The sequence below is a fragment of the Cherax quadricarinatus genome, chromosome 56 (assembly GCF_038502225.1).
Source record: "Cherax quadricarinatus isolate ZL_2023a chromosome 56, ASM3850222v1, whole genome shotgun sequence".
Classification (NCBI taxonomy): domain Eukaryota; kingdom Metazoa; phylum Arthropoda; class Malacostraca; order Decapoda; family Parastacidae; genus Cherax; species Cherax quadricarinatus.
In genome coordinates, this window is record NC_091347.1 from 14,633,154 (window position 1) to 14,654,084 (window position 20,931).

The 20,931-nt window shown below is 36.5% G+C and overlaps 1 protein-coding gene and 1 long non-coding RNA gene across 4 annotated transcripts in view; one reads left to right on the plus strand and one right to left on the minus strand.

Moving 5' to 3' along the window:
* LOC138854372 (uncharacterized) overlaps positions 1–20,931 on the plus strand; it is a 704,854-nt gene that overhangs the window by 277,582 nt on the left and 406,341 nt on the right. The window lies entirely within an intron of this gene.
* LOC128700674 (stomatin-like protein 1) overlaps positions 1–20,931 on the minus strand; it is a 69,019-nt gene that overhangs the window by 32,319 nt on the left and 15,769 nt on the right. For both annotated transcript variants that reach the window (XM_053793967.2, XM_053793966.2), the window contains exons 5-8: positions 20,739–20,837; positions 18,187–18,395; positions 14,242–14,283; positions 8,100–8,156 (exon numbers count right to left, since the gene is read on the minus strand). In XM_053793967.2, coding sequence (XP_053649942.1) covers positions 8,100–8,156; positions 14,242–14,283; positions 18,187–18,395; positions 20,739–20,837 — 407 coding nt within the window. The remainder of the gene's footprint in view (positions 1–8,099; positions 8,157–14,241; positions 14,284–18,186; positions 18,396–20,738; positions 20,838–20,931) is intronic.

The following is a 20,931-nucleotide window of genomic DNA, read 5'->3' on the forward strand; positions in this document are numbered from 1 at the left end:
TTTAACCATCAATGCACAAGTTAACTATTTTTCAAATGTTATGCAGAACTGGCAAGGAGATAAATAAGACACATGCGCAACACTTGGGTATTTGTATTGTGGAGATGTTTTGCCAACAAGTGGCTTATCAGTTCAATACAGATAATAAGCCTGGAGACAGTGGAAGACATTAAGGTGATAGACATGATCAGTCCATCAAGACTGATGGACTGAACACCATGGCTGAGGGACTGATTACCTCATATTTCTACTTCGTGTCTTCCATTATCTCCAGGATCATTTTCTGTACTGGACTGATGAGGCCACTGGTTTGTGAAACATCCCCACAAATAAACTCAACTGGGGCACATGTGTCTTATTAATAACTGTTTTTGAAAAGGTTGGTGTACAAATCTGAAAGGGAATGTAAAAGAAGAAAATTAAAAGTAAATGTAGAAAGCAGCAAGGTGATGAGTAGAAAAAAGTTTAGGAAATAATACACGAGATATCAGATTGGAGGGAGGGAGAGAGTATGATGAGGGAGTGGATGTATTTAGATACTTTGCAGTAGCCATGTTGGCAGATAAGTCTGTAAAAGACAAGATGAAACATAGATGACAGGGGAGAAGAAAAATAAAATACAGCAGGGCCCCGCTTTACGGCGTTTCACTTTACGGCGTTCCGCTAATACGGTCATTTCAAATTATGACCAAAACTCGCTATACGGCTCCCCCCACCTGACTTTCTAATACGGTCACCGCGCCCCACCCTGTTTGTTTACATTCTACGTGAGCTCAGTAAGCACTAAGTCTCTCCATTTTGTCTGGAAACTCCAAAATTTCAAATGTTTTTAAAAGTTATTTCATATTTTATATATACTCTGATAATTATACTTATGTATACCTGTACTTAAACTTACATACTGTGCTGGCATGCAGGTACACATTAAAATCAGTAAGAGTGTCTTATGTCTCCAGACGTCATATTAGTAATGATGATAATAATCATCAAGTCTCATTTAAATGTCGTATATTACGTTAAATACACATTTTCATTAATCCATCTATGATATTTTTTCAAAATTATATAATAAACACGATACATAACATAAAAAGATGATAAATACACCCTACAATAGAATAAACAACATAAATATGAGATGTGGTAGCAGACGACTTGCACAAGTGACGCCATATTAGAAATGATAATAATAATAATAATAATAATCACCGAGTCTCATTAAATGTTGTATATTACGTTAATATACACATTTTCATTAATCCATCCATGATATTTTTTTCAAAATTATATAATAAACACGATACATAACATAAAAAGATGATAAATACACCCTACAATAGAATAAATAACATAAATATGAGATGTGGTAGCCAGATAACTTGTACAAGTGATGCCAAGAATAACATTTTCTCTAATCTAACATAAGAGAAAATGTGTTACTGGGGGTAACTAGAAAATTATTCCTTTTGTATGTATGTAAGTTTATTCAGGTATACACAAATACAGTTACATAGATTATCATACATAACAACATATGTGTAGAGAACCTAGGATAACCCAAAAAAGTCAGAGTGACTTATTAACATTGCCTTCACTCAGAGCATCATTTCTTCTCAAAATGATGTTACATGAGAATGGGAGTGTTCTTCTTTATTTATTCTACCGTATCAATGTAGAGACAACCTGTACACAATGTAACTTGTACACAAACCATACGTGTACACTTTGTTTACAAAACTTACCTTCGCCTGGTTTGTTTACATAACTCTGCGCCTGTACTCTCTCATGCACTCATTCTTTCTCTCTCTCATTTATTCGTTTTATCTCATTTACTTACTCCTGACCCTACATTAAGACTACAAATATTTTAAGGTAAGTAATGAGTGAACTGTATATACATTTTATCGCTCTGGGATGCTTAAATATCATAGAATTGTATGTGTGGGTGGGGTGGCCTGGTATGGTAGCCTGGCTGACTACCATACATACCACACTTGATTTCTTACAATAAATACTACTTGTCTCACCCTAGATTAAGACTATAAATATTTTAAGGTAAGTAATGAGTGCACTATGTGTGTATTGTGATAAACGGATGATAAACGGATCACCTATCACAAAGCTAACAGAGGGAAACTTAGGAATCCACCTTGATAATAGACTCAAATTTCATACACATATACAACAAATTTCTAAGAAAATTTCCAAGACTGTAGGCATACTATCGAAGATACGGTACTATGCTCCACAGTCAGCCCTCCTGGCCCTACATCACTCTCTTATTTACCCCTATCTCACCTATGGAATTTGTGCATGGGGCTCAACAACAATTAACCATCTCAGACCACTAATTACCCAACAAAAGGCTGCAGTTAGAATGATAACAAATTCTCACTACAGGCAGCACACTCCACCAATATTCAATACACTAAACCTACTCACCATACAAAACATCCATACTTATTACTGCACCTATTACATACATAGAACACTTAACTCTGATATTAACCCTCCCCTCAAACATCTCCTTGCCAACCTCAACAGAACACATGACCATAACACAAGGCACAGATCACTTTTTGATGTTCCTCGTGTCCATCTCACACTATGCAAAAACTCAATGCACATAAAAGGCCCTAAAATCTGGAATTCATTACCTGTAAATATAAAAGAAACACTACCTGTTTATAAATTCAAGTCTCTTCTCAAAGATCACTTACTCACCCAAAACCAAATAAATACTGAATAACTGAACCTTATAAATTGTATATCTTAAATGTTTATAAATTCAAGTTTCTTCTCAAAGATTTACTCACAATTATATCACATAAATGTTAAACCTAAAACCCAATCTAACTTTATTATTTTTTAAATAATACACTACCTAACAGAATACTCCATACGACTGAATGTACAACAATGCATGCAACCATATGACCTGTCTTTGTAATACTCACTTGTGCTTTATAATAATCTGTTTACATTAATGTTTTATCACTGATTTCATCATTGCTTAGTTAATCTTAAGTTAATTTTAAGCCAGCCCGTAATGCTATGCATAGTATAAGTGGCTTTGGCATGCTGCTCTTATCTGTATTTTTTTGTACCTCTGTATGTGTGCTCAAATTGTTAATAAATAAATAAATAAATAAATTGTACTTTTTTATTGTTTTTTGATGCCTGGTTTTATTGCTAACTTAATATATGTTAGTGTACACTTGTTATCTAGTGTTTGTATGCATTTGTAAGTGGAAAAAAAGGGTGTTCCACTTTACGGCGGTTTCTGCTTTACGGCGGTAGCCTGGAACCTAACCAGCCGTATAAGTGGGGCCCTACTGTATATATATAGGGGAGTGACTTGAGGCATCTGGGGAATAAAGAAGTTCATCTGTGGAGGCAAAAAGAAGAATATGCAGTGGAACTTTGGTTTTCGTATGCCCTGGTTTTCATAGGAATCACTTTTTGACAACTTTTCCTGTTAAAATTTTGTCCCAGTTTTCGTACATCAGCTCGGTTTTCGTAGAGCTGACAATGGTCCGTCGTACCAAATGCATCCGCCTGAACACCCACACAGAATGTGTCCTCAAGTAGGATTTTGAAGGGTTTGAGGCTGACCCTGACGACCCTATGCCTATTGTGGAATCTACTGTGTCTTTGGGGAAGTCCATGGGGTTGGATGTGAGTGGCCAGGATGTGGAAGAGTTGGTGGATGACCACAGGGAAGAGCTAACCACTGAAGAGCTGCAAGAGCATCAACTGGAACAGCAACAGACTGCAGCTGAGGAAATTGCTTCAGAGGAGGAGGAAGAGAGAGGGGAGAATATGCCGCCTTCAGTGATTAAGGACATGTGTGCAAAGTGGAATGAGTTGCAGAGTTTTATGGAAAATATTGCCCTAACAAAGCTGTTGCAAGCTGTGTCTACAACATGTTCAATGACAATGCCTTTTCCCATTTTAGGCAAATCTTAGAGACTCCAGAAGCAGACCTCTGGGCAGATTTTTTGTGCGACAGGGGTCCAGTGACTCTCAAGCTGGTCCTAGTGCCAGTAAAAGACAAAGAAGGGAAGCAACCCCAGATAGGGCCTTGATACCTGAAGTCCTTATGGAGGGGGATTCCCCTTCCAAACAATAACCTCTCCTCCTCCATCTCCCCTCCTCGCCATCTTCCATATGCCAACAAGAGCCTCCAATAAAGGTAAAAGTGATGTTAAATGTTCATTAATCCATTTCATTAGTCATTTATGTTTATTTCTCATTGTTTTCTGTATGTAAAACTATAGTTATTATCTATAAAATGTATTTTTTGTTAATATTTTTGGGTGTTTGGAACGGATTAATTGGATTTACATTATTTCTTATGGGAAATATTGCTTCAGTTTTCGTACAATTCGGTTTTCATCAGATTTTCTGGAATGAATTAATCACGAAAACTGAGGTTCCACTGTACCAGAGTAAAGTGGTACCAATACTTACAGGTGTGAGGAATGGGCTTTGAAAGTTGCAGTGAGGCTAGAGGCAGCGGAGACATCATGCTTGAAAGCAATGTGTAGTATGACTATTATGAAGAGAATTCTATAGTCTCCATTTTTACTGAATTATTATTATAATCAAATACAGCGCTAAACCGACAAGGGTCATGCAGCGCTGTGCAGCAGAAAATAGTGCCGAATCTATCTATCTTTATTGAAAACTTCCAAACACTATAAATCATATTCATTTAGCTACTTTAAGCCAACATTTTATTAACCTGCTTATTAGAATACACGTACAGTAATGTATAAAGAAAATACTTTAGACAAACTGGAATACAGCCTCTCCTCACTTAACTATGAAGTTTCATTCGTAAGATCACGTCGTTAAATGAATTCGCCGCTAAGTGAGGAGCATATTATAATGGTAGTGGGTTTGTGTCAACCATCTTTGATATTGTTTTAATGTCACCTTTGCACCATTCATAACATTTCTGGTACTTTTTTAAATGTTTATACTGTATATTGAAATAAACAGAAGAGAGGAAATCAGCTCTAACATATATTATTTAGGTATAAATACTCATCAGAGAGCCCATCGTAAGACCGAGTATGTAAGCAAGTACGTCGCTAAGTGAGGAGAGGCTTTTTTTTTTTTTTTCTTTTAACACGTCGGCCATTTCCCACCGAGGCAGGGTGACCCAAAAAGAAAGAAAAAAAACTCATCATTCAACATTATCACCATCACTCATACATAATCACTGTCTTTGCAGAGGAGCTCAGATACGACAGTTTAGATGTCCCTCCAAACTGTCAATATCCCAAACGTCTCCTTTAAAGTGTAGGCACTGTACTTCCCATTTCCAGGACTCGAGTCCTGGAATATATTAAAACATCATGAAATATCAAGATGTTTCTAAGACACATCTGAACCCTCATTGACTACCACAACATTAAGAATATAAAACCTTGACTACCACAATTTACTTTATGGGAAAGACAATATGTTAGCAGTAATGTTATCACATTAGACAAGACAGTACGAAAGGTCACAGAAAGCAAAGAGAGAGAGAGCAGATTGAACAACAGCAATGAGAGCATTAAATATTAATGTTGAGCATGAAGACAGTGCCTTATATATAAGTAGTATGGCCTAAACCCTTCCACCCTAAATTACAAAAGCTCAAAACATTGGTAAAAATTCCAGAAAATCTACAAAGAAAAAAATGCCACTATTGCACCTGTCTTAGGCAAAAGTATGAAACAAGATTAACATGCTACAGTACTACCTTGTGTACATAAATGATAAGTTAAAGGTGATAAAGCACTAATTTCTAACTCCTTGCCTTTTCAACCCACACTGGTCCAATCCAAATGCTGTGAAAGGAAGCAGATGCAGCTTTGTACTGATGATTTACCTTCGCTGACAAGCCCGATATAATAACTGAAGTGAACATAGTATACTTCCTTAATCATGCGACACTAACCTGGTTAGGATTTAATCCAAAGCACTGATATGCATGTTCATAAATAACAAAAAGGCACAATACCGTGACTGGAACGATACACAAATAACCCGCACATAAAAGACAGTTTCAGCACTCTGTGTTAATAAAAATTTGAAGGAGCACCTTGCAGGAAAATCTTTAAGCCATAAGAATGGATAAATAGGAAAGTGAAGCCATCTGAATACGTATATTAAAGGTCTAACTACAAAGGGAATGACAAAGAAAGAGCATAATTAAGTCTGGTAATGATGGATGGTAAAAGTTATGGAAAAAATTAACATACACATAACAAAAGGAGATAAAAGGGGATAAAAGGGGATAAAAGAGAGTGCAAAAATTATAGGGGGATAAGTCTGTTGAGTGTACCTGGTAAAGTGTATGGTAGAGTTATAATTGAAAGAATTAAGAGTAAGACGGAGAATAGGATAGCAGATGAACAAGGAGGCTTTAGGAAAGGTAGGGGGTGTGTGGACCAGGTGTTTACAGTGAAACATATAAGTGAACAGTATTTAGATAAGGCTAAAGAGGTCTTTGTGGCATTTATGGATTTGGAAAAGGCGTATGACAGGGTGGATAGGGGGGCAATGTGGCAGATGTTGCAAGTGTATGGTGTAGGAGGTAGGTTACTGAAAGCAGTGAAGAGTTTTTACGAGGATAGTGAGGCTCAAGTTAGAGTATGTAGGAAAGAGGGAAATTTTTTCCCAGTAAAAGTAGGCCTTAGACAAGGATGTGTGATGTCACCGTGGTTGTTTAATATATTTATAGATGGGGTTGTAAGAGAAGTAAATGCGAGGGTCTTGGCAAGAGGCGTGGAGTTAAAAGATAAAGAATCACACACAAAGTGGGAGTTGTCACAGCTGCTCTTTGCTGATGACACTGTGCTCTTGGGAGATTCTGAAGAGAAGTTGCAGAGATTGGTGGATGAATTTGGTAGGGTGTGCAAAAGAAGAAAATTAAAGGTGAATACAGGAAAGAGTAAGGTTATGAGGATAACAAAAAGATTAGGTGATGAAAGATTGAATATCAGATTGGAGGGAGAGAGTATGGAGGAGGTGAACGTATTCAGATATTTGGGAGTGGACGTGTCAGCGGATGGGTCTATGAAAGATGAGGTGAATCATAGAATTGATGAGGGAAAAAGAGTGAGTGGTGCACTTAGGAGTCTGTGGAGACAAAGAACTTTGTCCTTGGAGGCAAAGAGGGGAATGTATGAGAGCATAGTTTTACCAACGCTCTTATATGGGTGTGAAGCGTGGGTGATGAATGTTGCAGCGAGGAGAAGGCTGGAGGCAGTGGAGATGTCATGTCTGAGGGCAATGTGTGGTGTGAATATAATGCAGAGAATTCGTAGTTTGGAAGTTAGGAGGAGGTGCGGGATTACCAAAACTGTTGTCCAGAGGGCTGAGGAAGGGTTGTTGAGGTGGTTCGGACATGTAGAGAGAATGGAGCGAAACAGAATGACTTCAAGAGTGTATCAGTCTGTAGTGGAAGGAAGGCGGGGTAGGGGTCGGCCTAGGAAGGGTTGGAGGGAGGGGGTAAAGGAGGTTTTGTGTGCGAGGGGCTTGGACTTCCAGCAGGCATGCGTGAGCGTGTTTGATAGGAGTGAATGGAGACAAATGGTTTTTAATACTTGACGTGCTGTTGGAGTGTGAGCAAAGTAACATTTATGAAGGGATTCAGGGAAACCGGCAGGCCGGACTTGAGTCCTGGAGATGGGAAGTACAGTGCCTGCACTCTGAAGGAGGGGTGTTAATGTTGCAGTTTAAAAACTGTAGTGTAAAGCACCCTTCTGGCAAGACAGTGATGGAGTGAATGATGGTGAAAGTTTTTCTTTTTCGGGCCACCCTGCCTTGGTGGGAATCGGCCGGTGTGATAATAATAAAAAAATAACAAAATATTAAGTGTGTTAGTATCAGTATGCAGACATCAGTAATGAATGAAGAGATTGGATAAACAACTTGAAATAAATTACTACTAAACAATTTCCTGAAATAGGTTTATCATGTAATGTTGTCACAAAATGCTTTTACATATGCAACATTGAAATAATAGTTGTGTTACTGACACCATTTATTATGTAATACATGCACAAGAAATTCCGAAGTTATCAGGTCAGGAATACCTTGATTGTTTAGCTGCTTAGGTGGCTCACTATTTTCGTCTGAGAAATCCAGTAGATCTGTGTGGCGGAGACATTTGGGATATTAAGAGGTGATACCCATGCAGGAGGACATATCTTGCAAATCATGGAGGAATGCCAATTCAAACTGCCAAACAGTAACAGGCTAAAAGAAACTTGCAAATCAAGGATAAATGCTAAGCAGCAATAAATTAATACGTTAATTCATCTATACAGTAAGAGCAATTTGTCAAAAGAAAATTTAGAAAAATATTTAAAAAAAAACTCTAGAAAAATGATGATATAACTTCATAAATAATTGAAAAAGCCATGCTTTAAATTACATGAGGTACACTGTTAGTATTTTTAAATTCAGAAATTTTAAATACGTACTAGTTTTAATTGCTATAAAAAAAAATTACAATGTAAAAGATGTCCCAGAAATTCCACATTTCTCTCCACAGAACAGAATTTACAATTATCAAAATCTTGGAGGAAAATGATGCAAAAAAATCCTTATTACTGCTAAAAGTTTTTGTCCAGGGTTGGACTTTACCAAGTATGTATATATGATAAAGTCAGGGGCCTAGACAAAAATATTTTAGTAGTAGAAATTTCACTGCAACACTGTCTTTGTCCCCAAGTGTCAACTTAGGTCATCATCCACCACTATGGGAATCTTAATGGTTCAAATGTTTATACAGTATAAAAATTTTAAATCACTTCTGTTAAGAGAAAAAATGCTATCAAAATAATTTGTTACAGAAAATATAAAACAGGGGTTAGATACTTTAAACAAATTAATTTTTATAAATAAATATTCTAAAAAGCTTTCCTACAGACCTCTTCAGTTTTTAAAAAGACAGTATTTTACAAATTTAAATAGCAAGCTAGTGGTAAGCAAGTTTCTTGTACATCTTCTCTACAAGACTTATTAAAGCCATATAGCATGACCTAATAGAATTCTCAATTCTCTTGTATTCATTGTAACTCATCTAATGACCATATGTACAATTATTGCCTTATTAATCTTAAGTTAATTTTAAGTTTGCCTGAAATGCTCTGCATATAAAGTGGCTTTTGACATGTCCACCCAATTATTATATTCCTTTAAAAAAACATGTATCACGTCAAAATAAAATATTATTATTAATAATTCAGGATACTCTGAGAGTTACGATAACCATCGTTTAATTAAGACCAGCAATTCCTCAAGGTATCGTCTATATATTCACAGGAATATAGACTCGGTATAGGATTTTGTAATCTAAAGCATTTATCCAAAGTCTTTCTTAACTGCTTTCAATCTGCACTTGTTTTGATTAGTCAAAATAATTTTTAACCTCCTCCCCAATACAGTAGACACCCAATAACAACATCCACCTTTCAGTTAAAAAGAATTATGATTAGCCAAAGTCTTTCAGGTTATAATATGACCCCTTGTTCCCTCACAAGAACAGTTCAAATAAACATTATTCAAGTTTTGAAGCCATGGAAGGGTAAAAAAAAAAAAATATAGTGAATGCTCTCTTGATCATAAAGCAATTAACGAGATGACACAATCGACTAACACTTTTAAGAGAGATAAGATTTCGTTCGGATTTTTAACCCCGGAGGGTTAGCCACCCAGGATAACCCAAGAAAGTCAGTGCGTCATCGAGGACTGTCTAACTTATTTCCATTGGGGTCCTCAGTCTTGTCCCCCAGGATGCGACCCACACCAGTCGACTAACACCCAGGTACCTATTTGCTGCTAGGTGAACAGGACAACAGGTGTAAGGAAACGTGTCGAAATGTTTCCACCCACTGGGAATTGAACCTGGGCCCTCCGTGTGTGAAGCGGGAGCTTTAGCCACCAGGCCACCGGGCCAGAAAAGATCAATAAAAAAAAGCAGGAACATCTGTTAACAATCATACAAAAAACAAAGACAACAGACAGCACTCCCTACTGTAGATAAATCAATTTCTACCTCTTCCATCATATATAGTTGTACCAGTAGATACAACTCAAAATGTGGCAATAATTGGTACTGAGGGCACCAGGCAGCAAAAATCCGAGGCAGTAAAAGTGGGATGCTGCAAGGGTGGGGGCAGTGAGCATCAAAGGAAGATGTTGATTAATATTATATGTGTCATGGGCCGACGCATTTTTGCCCTTCATTAAACATTATATTAGCCCCTCATGCACGTGTAACAAATAAAGTTGTGAAGGCAACTCATAGGAGTAATGGAGAGGTGTGGTGGATACATCACACGAATGTTTGTGTATTGTTCCAGTCAAAGTAATGTGCCTTTTTGTTCTTCTTTGTGGTTGGATAATGAAGCATAGTGAAAAATGGTGACGAATCAGAAAGTGGTAGTATGTAGGGTGAGGAAGGGAGGATTTATGATGTCAGGGCATGTGGCCTCATAATGTTGCCTGACTCAGGTAAAATAGCACAATTAACACCACAAGCACGAGAATATACAGCCTCTCCTCGCTTAGCGACATACTTATTTACCGACGACTCGGACTTACGACGGGCTCTCTGACCAGTTTGCATGCCTAAATAATGTATATTACAGCTGATTTCCTCTATTCAGTTTATTACAATATACAGTACACTACAGGTCTCCCTCAACATTCACGTTTTCAACTTTCGCGGGCTTCACACATTTGCGAATTCCCAGCCACCAAATTATATTCGAGTTTCCCACCACCCGCATGTCCCTACTACCTTCCCTCCAACCCTCGCAACTGGCAGCCAGCCAGCCTGCCACTCAGTGTCGTGAGCGTTTTGTTTGTTCATTATTTGCTACTAAACTACAGTATAAATAATGTCAACCCATTCATGACTGCATATTGGAATGGCCATTCGGACAGGTATTGGACGGTGACATCATTTGTTTACTCTTGAACACGGCAAAGAATCGAACATTTGCTATTAGTGTTCCTACATTCTTATGTGTGTTCCTACATTCTTATGTGGTGTTCCTACATTCGTATGTGTGTTCCTACATTCTTATGTTTTGTGTTCCTACATTCTTATGTTCGTGTTCCTACATTCTTATGTTCTTATGTTCTTAAATATATGAGTGGGAGGGGCTGGGTTTGATTGGTGTCAAGGGGTACGGGAGTTATTTCTTGAGTAGCTTTTGGTAGATGTCGTTTTGATAAGGACCTGCCTCGTATGGGCCAGTAGGCCTTCTGCAGTGTTCCTACATTCTTATGTTCTTATGTTCTTATTAAACTACAGTATAAATAATGTCAACCCATTCATGACTGCATATTGGAATGGCCATTCGGACACGTATTGAACGGTGACATTATTTGTTTACTCTTGAACAAAGCAAAGAATCGAACATTTCTGCTACTGCTAATAATAATAATAATAATAATAATAATAATTAATATGATAGAATTGAAGAAGGAAATTGTACAATAATACGAGGGTCAAAGCAGTGGTGGAGGCATCGTGAGTCAGTTTGGCTTTGTTTATGCTGGAGTGAGCATTAGCCTCTACACTCTTCCAAACATTTCACAATAATTCATTGTGTTTGGTGCTTGTAGATTGAGTGCGACTGCTACGTAATTAACCATGGGCCCAAAGAAACTTGCTAGTGCCAACCCATTGGTAAAGAAATTGATAAACACCATAGAATTGAAGAAAGAAATTGTATAAAAATACGAGGCAGTGCACTGCAGTGGTTCAGGCAGTGGTACAGGCAGTGGTTGAGGCAGTAGTATTTAATAACATATATGTTACGGTTTAATAACGTGTATGTATATAGTACAATATTTTATGATGTTTTCATGTATTTTATGATTGTTCATGGTTCAACGAGTTAAGGAAGCAGTATTGTATTATGCCCTACAATAAATTGGGGCACCAAACATTCACGACTTTTCAACATTTGCGAGACTCTTGATTCCCTAACCCTCGCAAATGTTGAGGGAGACCTGTACTGTATAAACATTTAAAAATATACCAAAAATGTTATAAATGGTGCAAAGATGACATTAAAACAATATCAAAGATGGTTGACAAACACCCACAACCATGATAGTATGCTCCTCACATGAAACAAGTTCATTTACCAATGTGGTCTTAGGAATGGAACTCTGTCATTGAGTCAGGAGAGGCTGTACTTTCTTTAGTTTCATTCCCAAATTACTGCATGACAACCAAATCCTAGAATGGCCTATATAAAATTTACCAGAGGGCACCTGCACATACACAAAGTTCTTGCCGACTGGATGAGGTGTTCTTGAGTTATAAACAAAAGCCAAGGAGGAAGAAAAATATACTAAAAAAATCTTGGCAACCCTTAAAAAAGTACCCCTTCAGTTATTATCATAATCATAACTAAGCACTAAACCCACAAGGAATACCCTTTCAAGAAGACCAAATAATCCCATGTTCTCTTGAAAAACAACACATTTTCCCTCACAGTGGTTGTTTAGGACCTGTCTAATTTTTTTTAATCTTAATTTAACTGAGAGTTCCAGTGTGTCTTTGACATGGTTCACCTTTTCAATTTGAAACTGACTGGTAGATAAGCTTTTTCTAAAGGAAATGCCACTAAGAATACAAAATTTAATGTAATACTTATGGAATTACACAGGCACAAGGTTGAAGGTTGTGAGTACTCTACCCAATTTCCAGCATGCCACTGATAACAAGAAAATGCTCATTCATGTATCAGAATCTACCCTATTAAGAACCCAAAAGTCATGAATATGGTAAATTTTACACTATTTTCAACAAATTCCAATTTAAAAATAAGAGTCCAAAATAAACACTGTTGGCATTCCAGCCACTAAAGCAAATGTTCCTCTGTTCATCGCTCATATCCCCAGGCCACTCCTATATAATACTGGCCCTCAATTTTCAATCCATCACACACAAAAAAATTCAGTTTCCCCTATTTCTCAGCTAATAAACAATAACCAAGAATGTTTCATCATAGTTTAGGCTGTTCAAAAACTGAAGCAGACCTAGCAAAAACCCATAAAGCAGACCAAGAGGTAAGACACAGTTATGGGGGCCCCATTTCCCTACCTTTTCCCAAGAAAATCCCCCAAAATTGATAATTTCAACCACTCTGAGCCTTATTTCAGGCCACTTCCAGTCTGATTTTTTTATTCTGTCTACTGGCATCAAAAACAGCCAAATAAAGCATGAGAACCATGCTAAAAAATTCCCCAAATTTGCTATTTTAACCCAAGCATGAGGTCAGAGGTTAACTACTTCCATTACGCACTGTTGAAGGCAGATTTTTTCATAAAGTGTACACCCACAGCACAGATTCAAAATTTGCCACTCAGAGCAAATTTACAGGTGCTGTAAGTAACACTAACCCCTATTGCCTAGATCTACATGACAGGCAGTGAAAGAGTTAAATAAAATACCTTTAGGATTGAATTATTACAAGCATTTGAGCTATCTTAGTGAAATATACATTAACTTGACACAATAACGTTATCTCACCACTCTGAAATTTTCTTATTCCACACAATAATCTACTTATTTTAGAAAACTACTAAATAATCTATGTCTAGTTTTCAAGCAGTCTGTAAGAATCAGGATTAATCTGCCCGAAATGCACCGCATGCTAGTGGCTGTCTGTTGTGCTTAACAATATTTTATTACGTGTAAACTACACTTTGCTTTATTTCTTTTCTGTAATATACAGTGTTGTATTGTACTGTACTGTATAAGATGTATTTCATACAGTACATCTTTCATGATTTAATTCTAAAATTATCGTTTTTTTTTTTTTCCCTCCAGCTCTGTGTTTTAAGGGATAGTCACAAATTCATACAGGCAAGGTGCATCTATGTAGATGCAGAGAAACAGCATCATGCAATATGCTAACAACTAAAGGAAAATCCTATTATATCATCAATTTTTTAATTTCTATACCAAATGAAATGAGGATGGAAATGTGGGAATTGGGACCATTTAATTTCCACATGCTATTATGTGAAACATGCTGTACATTAAGTTTCTGACTAATAGGTGGTTTGACAAAACATTATTCATGAGAGAACTGCTCCACTTCAGACTTTTGACCGATACTTTTGATCATTCCAGGGACTGTAGTATTTAACAATGATTTGGTGAAAGACAGTTCAACACAATTTCCTCAGAAGGGTCAATACCTGTAAAGAAATGCAGCCCATTCCTCATGTATGAGGCTTCATCTGTAATAAAAATAAATTTATACAGTAACAAATACAGAAAAGACGTAAGGCATTATAGGGTGACTGTGTGCATTCATAATATAATAACATACAGTACTGTACTATGAAGCTTACAAGTTTACCCTTACAAACACTGGTAATTATAACTACTAGGATACTGGAAGGGTGCAGCTAGGTATGTAATTAATGTGATTCTAACAGTCAGCATATAAGCAGTGGAAGCAATGAAGGATATGATGAAAGTTTATCTAGGACAATGAAGCGATATAAGTTTGGGGACAAAGCTTGCTGGCATAAGCCTAAAAGTTTACAATGCATACAATATTTTCTTGTACAAAATTAAAAATAGTAAATAAATAGGTAATGATGACCACACTCAGTATAACAATGGTGATAAAAAAAAAGGCATCCTTTGCTTAATGAGGCTTTGTGTTATAAGATATCTGTTTTCCCCATACACTTTTTACATAATCTTTGATGGATTCCTGGGAAAAATTAGCAATATATTATTCCCAATAATTTTTTTTTAGGGAAGCACTAAATATGAACCAACAACATGTAATAGAGGAATGAACTGCATATCTCAAACCCAACTCATCCCCCAAAGCAAAATATATTTGGAGCATGACAACAACACATTTGTAATTGTTGTTCAACAATGTATCATTTGTCTTTTAATGCATTTAGGTTAACCCTTTGACTGTCGCAACCCCCAATCCTGAGGTGTCTCCTGGTATCGCAAAATTTAAAAAACAAAAAAATTATTTTTTCTTATGAAATGATAGAGAATCTTTTCCCGATTGTAATGACACCAAAAAAAAACAAAATTTGATGGAAAACTGACGGAATTATGCTCTCGCGAAGTTAGCGACCTCGGCGCTGTTTACAAATCTGCGATTTTGTCCACTTTGAGCCCTATTTTGGGCTAATTCCATTGTTCCAGTCGCCCAAACTCATAGCTATTTCTTTAGAACAACATTTTTTCTATCGATTGAGTACAAGAAACTGCCCATTTACCGATTTCAACTACCTAATAATGTGGTCAGAAATTTGCAATTTGGCCAATTTCACAAAAACTAAAAAATATGACAATTTCAAAATAAGGTCCAGAATGAACAATGCAGACATTCCTGGCTCTAAAATAACATTTTCTTTGTTCATCAGTCACGTCTCCAGGCCCCTCTGATATTACTCTTGCTTTCTATTTTGAATTTTTATTCAAACAAAAAATAGAAGACTTACTATTATGCAGACTACTGCAATACTGTAATAATTGTATAAATAACATCAACCCATTCATGACTGCATATTAGAATGGCTAGTTGAACATTTATTGGACAATGGCATCATTTGTTTACTTTTGGACATTGGCAAAAATCAAACATTTCCACTACTTTGAGCTCCATTTCTAGGTTCTTTTTATAGTAAAATCAATCAAAATCACCTCTATTTCTATTATTTGTTTTCCATTCTATCAAATGAGACCAAGAAAACGAGAATACAACCATAAATACTATACGAAAATAGACCACAAAGTCGGTATTTTAATTAAAAAAAACGGTCGGAGTTTTTTTTTCTCATTATGCACTGCATGCTCCAGGATTTTTTTTTATATGGTGCACACTGACCACACAGACCCATTCTCTCATATGTGGGCCTACCAGCTTTCTCCTGCTTGATTTGAAGCCGCTAGAATTTGAGTATATATACATCAAACACAGTACCTCGTAAGATGTATATATACGGCCACGACAGTCAAAGGGTTTATTAAGCAATAGATGCCTGTTATATATTCTCTGCCAGAATCGGTAGCAATAAGGTTACCTAACAGTTAGTGAATACTGTGTACTAGTGACAGAATTTAGGAAAGGCCAAGCAACTTAATTAATTTTTTTTTAAATGTAACAGTTGTCTTAAACTAATAATGCATGTGGAAAACTTGCTTAGGAAGATGTATGAACATTAAAATACACTCATCTACTTTTGTATGACTAATTCCTTTATGCAAGCCTCGATATACAGCAATAGATGGAATTACCTTTCTCTCAGTGTGAGTTGATTGCAAGTAATGACTTCAAGCTTGTTAATTCATGAGCAAAAAAAATAAAAAAAAAATAAGTAAATAAAAGATGAAACAATTTGATAAAAAGCTGCACATTTTTAAAACTAACTGATAGACTTAAAAAAAAACAAGAAAATTATAAACTAAGATGGATTTAATGCAAGTAAAGGATACAGTATTTCTTGGTTATCAAGAAACTAGAGCACATTCAGCCAACATTTCTGACACTCTCCTTAGCTGTAAACTCTACTGGAGAACAGTTAACCATGTTAAAAAAAAAAAAACTCAAGCTCTGAACATAATCTTCCTGTGGTGTTAGCTGTTCGTTTGTCACTCGGACTTAAAAACTTCACTCATAATTTTCCTTGCAAGTCAGTCATTTATCATCTCCCTGGTGATGAACAAAAGCAGTATACCACCTGAGCTTCTGTGCAACTACACTACATTCTGCTCTCCATGCTTTCTCTGATATTCCCCAACTTTTGTGCATTTCTCTATTGCTTTTTCTCATCAACTTTTGAGTAGTCGGTGGGAGACGGCTGACTTGTTGAAAAAAAAAAAAAAAAATTCTACAGCCTAAATTTTAGATTAACTTTCTCATTCCATATAATTATTTTATTCCTAATGGTAAGGGCTGGTAGGACTATAGTCACGAAAGGCTGTTGTTACATCTCGAAACTTAAAAGTTACATAACATTCCACACCCTGATTTCATTCCCAGTGGTTTAAGTTAAAGGATTAAGCTGATGCTGCTGTCTTTCTTCATGCATACCCAGGATTGTGACTTCAACTATTTGTTTAAGTAGGTTGTTGCTACTAATGGCCAGGAGCCAGAGTAATGCTTTTCCTTTCATAATCTACCCTACTGATCCAATTGTTTAATGTTTTCCTTTTATTACATTTGCTTATTTCTCTCTTCACTGTTCCATGCATAATGTGTACAAACCCACCTCAATGATTGCACTCCCTGACATCTCTCACTTTAACATTCTATTGCTATTCTGTTACCTCAAGGGTGAGGGGAAAGGGTGGTCTTAATTCATGGAACTGGATTTATCCTCTTATTCTATCCGAGTGCCTCCCAATTCCCCAAGCACTACATGACCCTTATGGGTTTAATGTTTCCTGGCCTGATTCAAATAAATATAGCTTTTCTGTTCAAATTATTGTTGTTATATTCATTGGGGAAAAACCAGGGAAGTGCAAGATCTGAAGAAGAGAATTAGTTTAAATTCCTTGAGATAAGGCCCCATCACTGTGGTAAAGAAAGATGTACATGATTAGAGGAAAGAGGATAGAGCCAGTGCCACTCCTTGCACTGACTCGACTCACACAGGTAGAGCAAAATCTTTTATTCTGGCTCAAATTTCTTTTATTATACAGTGTAGAACTCGTTCCTTTTTGTAATCTTTTTTTTTTTTCATCAGTACTGATTTGGTATTTTTAATGTGCTATTAAGAAAATACATAAAAATATATCTGATACTTTCCAAAAGAAATTTGATTATATCTTTTCAGATATGAAGACGAAAATTATACAGTGTAAAATAATCAGGAACTGGGAAGTGGCAGAAAAAAAGGATAACTAAACTCTGACGAGGCAACTGTGAAAATGTAAATGAATGACATCTAAAGACAAAAAAAAAAAAAAGCTCTAGGTACAAAAAGCAATACAAAAGCTGAACAATTTAGGTAACTTGTTAAAAAACATGTTGGGAAAAATATTAAAAATTTATATAGAAAAATATAATGTACAGTATAGTATTTCATACCTGAAAGCTCTAGGAATTCAGTTTAATACTGTGTAGTCTTTTTTGGGGGGAATTCAGTGGAGAAACTTACCAATGGCTTCTGATTTCTTTTTTGATATACCACTGAGGAAGTTGAAATCGCCCATATTTCCAAGCCCAGGTATGTTGAACATTCCCGAGGCTGCTGAAGCAGCTGATGCCGGGGGAGCCATGATTTCCCCACCTCCTCCTCCGAAGCAGTTCAAGATGGGTTTAAGGGGATTGTTGGGTTCTGCCTCCTTGAGAATGTTGACAGTACTCCTATATGAGAAATATTTTTAGAAGTAAGTTTTTTTTTTACACAACTGAACTTACAGCCTAAGAGTCTTTATACTAATTTACCTCATTTCGAAGTCCAGCCTATATAATGCACAGTGACAACTCTTTCCCGCTCCCCCTAATTTCCTTGGTGTCATGATGATCTTTTCCCGATCATAATGACACCAAAAGTATGAAATTTGATGGAAAACTTACGGAATTATGCTCTCGCGAAGTTAGTGGTCTCGACGATGTTCATGCATCGGCGATTTTGCCCACTTTGAGCCCTATTTTCGGCCAATTCCAGTGTACTAGTCGACAAAAATAATAACTATTTCGCTAGAACTCCATTTTTTCTATCGAATGAGTACAAGAAACCACCCATTTACCGATTTCAACTATTAAATACAGTCGTCAGAATTTAGCAATTTTGCCAATCTCTCACAAATTTGAAAAGATGCCAGTTTCTGAATAGGGTCCAGAATAAACAAGAAGACATTCCTGGCACTAAAATAACATTTCCTCTGTCCATTAGTCACGTCCCCACGCCCCTCTTACATTCTTTTGCTTTTCACTTTGAATTTTTATTCTTACAAAAAAAATAGAAGATTTACTGTTATGCAGACTACTGCATTAGTGTAGAAATGGTATAAATAATATCAGCGCACTTGTGAAAGAATATTAGACTCACCAGTTGACGTGTATTGGACACAGCACGATTTGTTTACTTTTGAACTTTGGTAAAAATCGAACATTTCTGCTACTTTGAGCTCAATTTCAAGGTACTTTTCATTGTAAAACCATTCAAAATCATCTCAATTTCTGTAATATGTCTTCCATTCTATAAAATGAGACCAGGCAAACTAGAATACAACAATAAATACCATACGAAAGTACAGTGCAAAGTCGCTGTTTTAATCCAAAAACGCTGTCATTTTTTTTTCTCTTGTTACGCACTATGTGCTCCAGGATTTTTTTTTATACTGCGCACACTGACCACATAGACCCATTCTTTCATATGTAGGCCTACCAGCTTTCACTAGATTTGAGGGTGCTAGAATTTAGGCGTACTAGTACGTCATGGACACTGGTGCGTAAGCCGTACTAGTACGGCCGAAGCTCTGAAAGGGTTAATACTGAGAGGCGAGTACTGTATCTGTAAAGTTTCAATTATATTCAACATTAACCACGCCTTAATTTAACATGAGATAAAAATACATACAGAATATACGAACACAAGTACTAAATACAGTGGAACCTCTACTTACGAGTTTAATCTGTTCCATGACCTTGCTCGTAACTGGATTTGCTCGTTCGCATCGTCAATTTTCCTCATTTAAATTAATTGAAATTGAATTAATTCATTCCAGTGGAATTCCAGGCACAAGAAAACACTTTAATAATTTCCCTAATATCAACTCTACAGCTTATTTATCTATCATAATTCATGTAATATGACATAATAAACAATATTAATAACATAGAAACATGATATATACACTAGAATGAATAAAATACATGTCATTAGGTATGTGGCTAGTGGTGGTGACAGCAGCCATTGTTGTTGGGGTTTATAGGGCCACCACAGCGGCCATTCCTGCTCCTGACTACATGTGTAGAGAACCTAGGATAACCCAAAAAAGTCAGAGTGACTTATAAGTGCTACACTCTTAATGCTTCACTTAATTGCTACACTCTTAATGATACACTTTGCCACTGTTACCTCATGATGTCTACCACTGATGTCGCCAAAGAATCAAACATTTTTGCTATTTTGAGCTCAATTTCAAGGTACTTTTCATCGTGAAACGAATTAAAATCATATTTTTGTAGTATATCTTCCATTCTATTACGTGAGACCAAATAAAACGAGAATACAACCATAAAAACCATATGAAAATATACCACTAAGGGGAGGCTAATGGCTGAGAAGTGAACTCCGTTATTTATGGTCCGATTTCTTTCATTTTTGGTGTACGTTAAGAAGTATCTTTTCATCATACATTGCCCAAGTTTCAATAAGATAATCCAACAAACAACTGAGATCCAATTCCCTAAATCAAGAGCAAGAGCCCCCTCACCAGTGCCAATTAACCTCCCTTGAGGCCTGCTCGCATCTGGAAATTTTGCTCGCGTCTGGAAGCAAAAAGTCGACCGAGCAGCTGCTCGTATTCGGAAAAACTCGCACGTGGACGCACTCTTAAGTAGAGGTTCCACTGTACAGGAAAATAGATTCATGAAATTAGAATGTAACCATAAAACTAGACAATATGTACAGCAACAAAAATCTTTTAAAAATATAAAAATAAAAATGAGTTGCATACTGTAATTTGTAGAAATACTTACAATGTTACATCTCCAATTTCAATACCCCATTCAAGAACTCTCAAATTGAGCTCCTTCTGTATCTGTGCAGCAATCACGGGCCGGTCTCGTTCAGTCTCTCTGTAATGTCAATAACATTAGTACAGGTAACAAGCAACAAAAATCACACCCCACTGAAAAAACTCGATGCCCTTTTCAATAAATGGCAGAATGT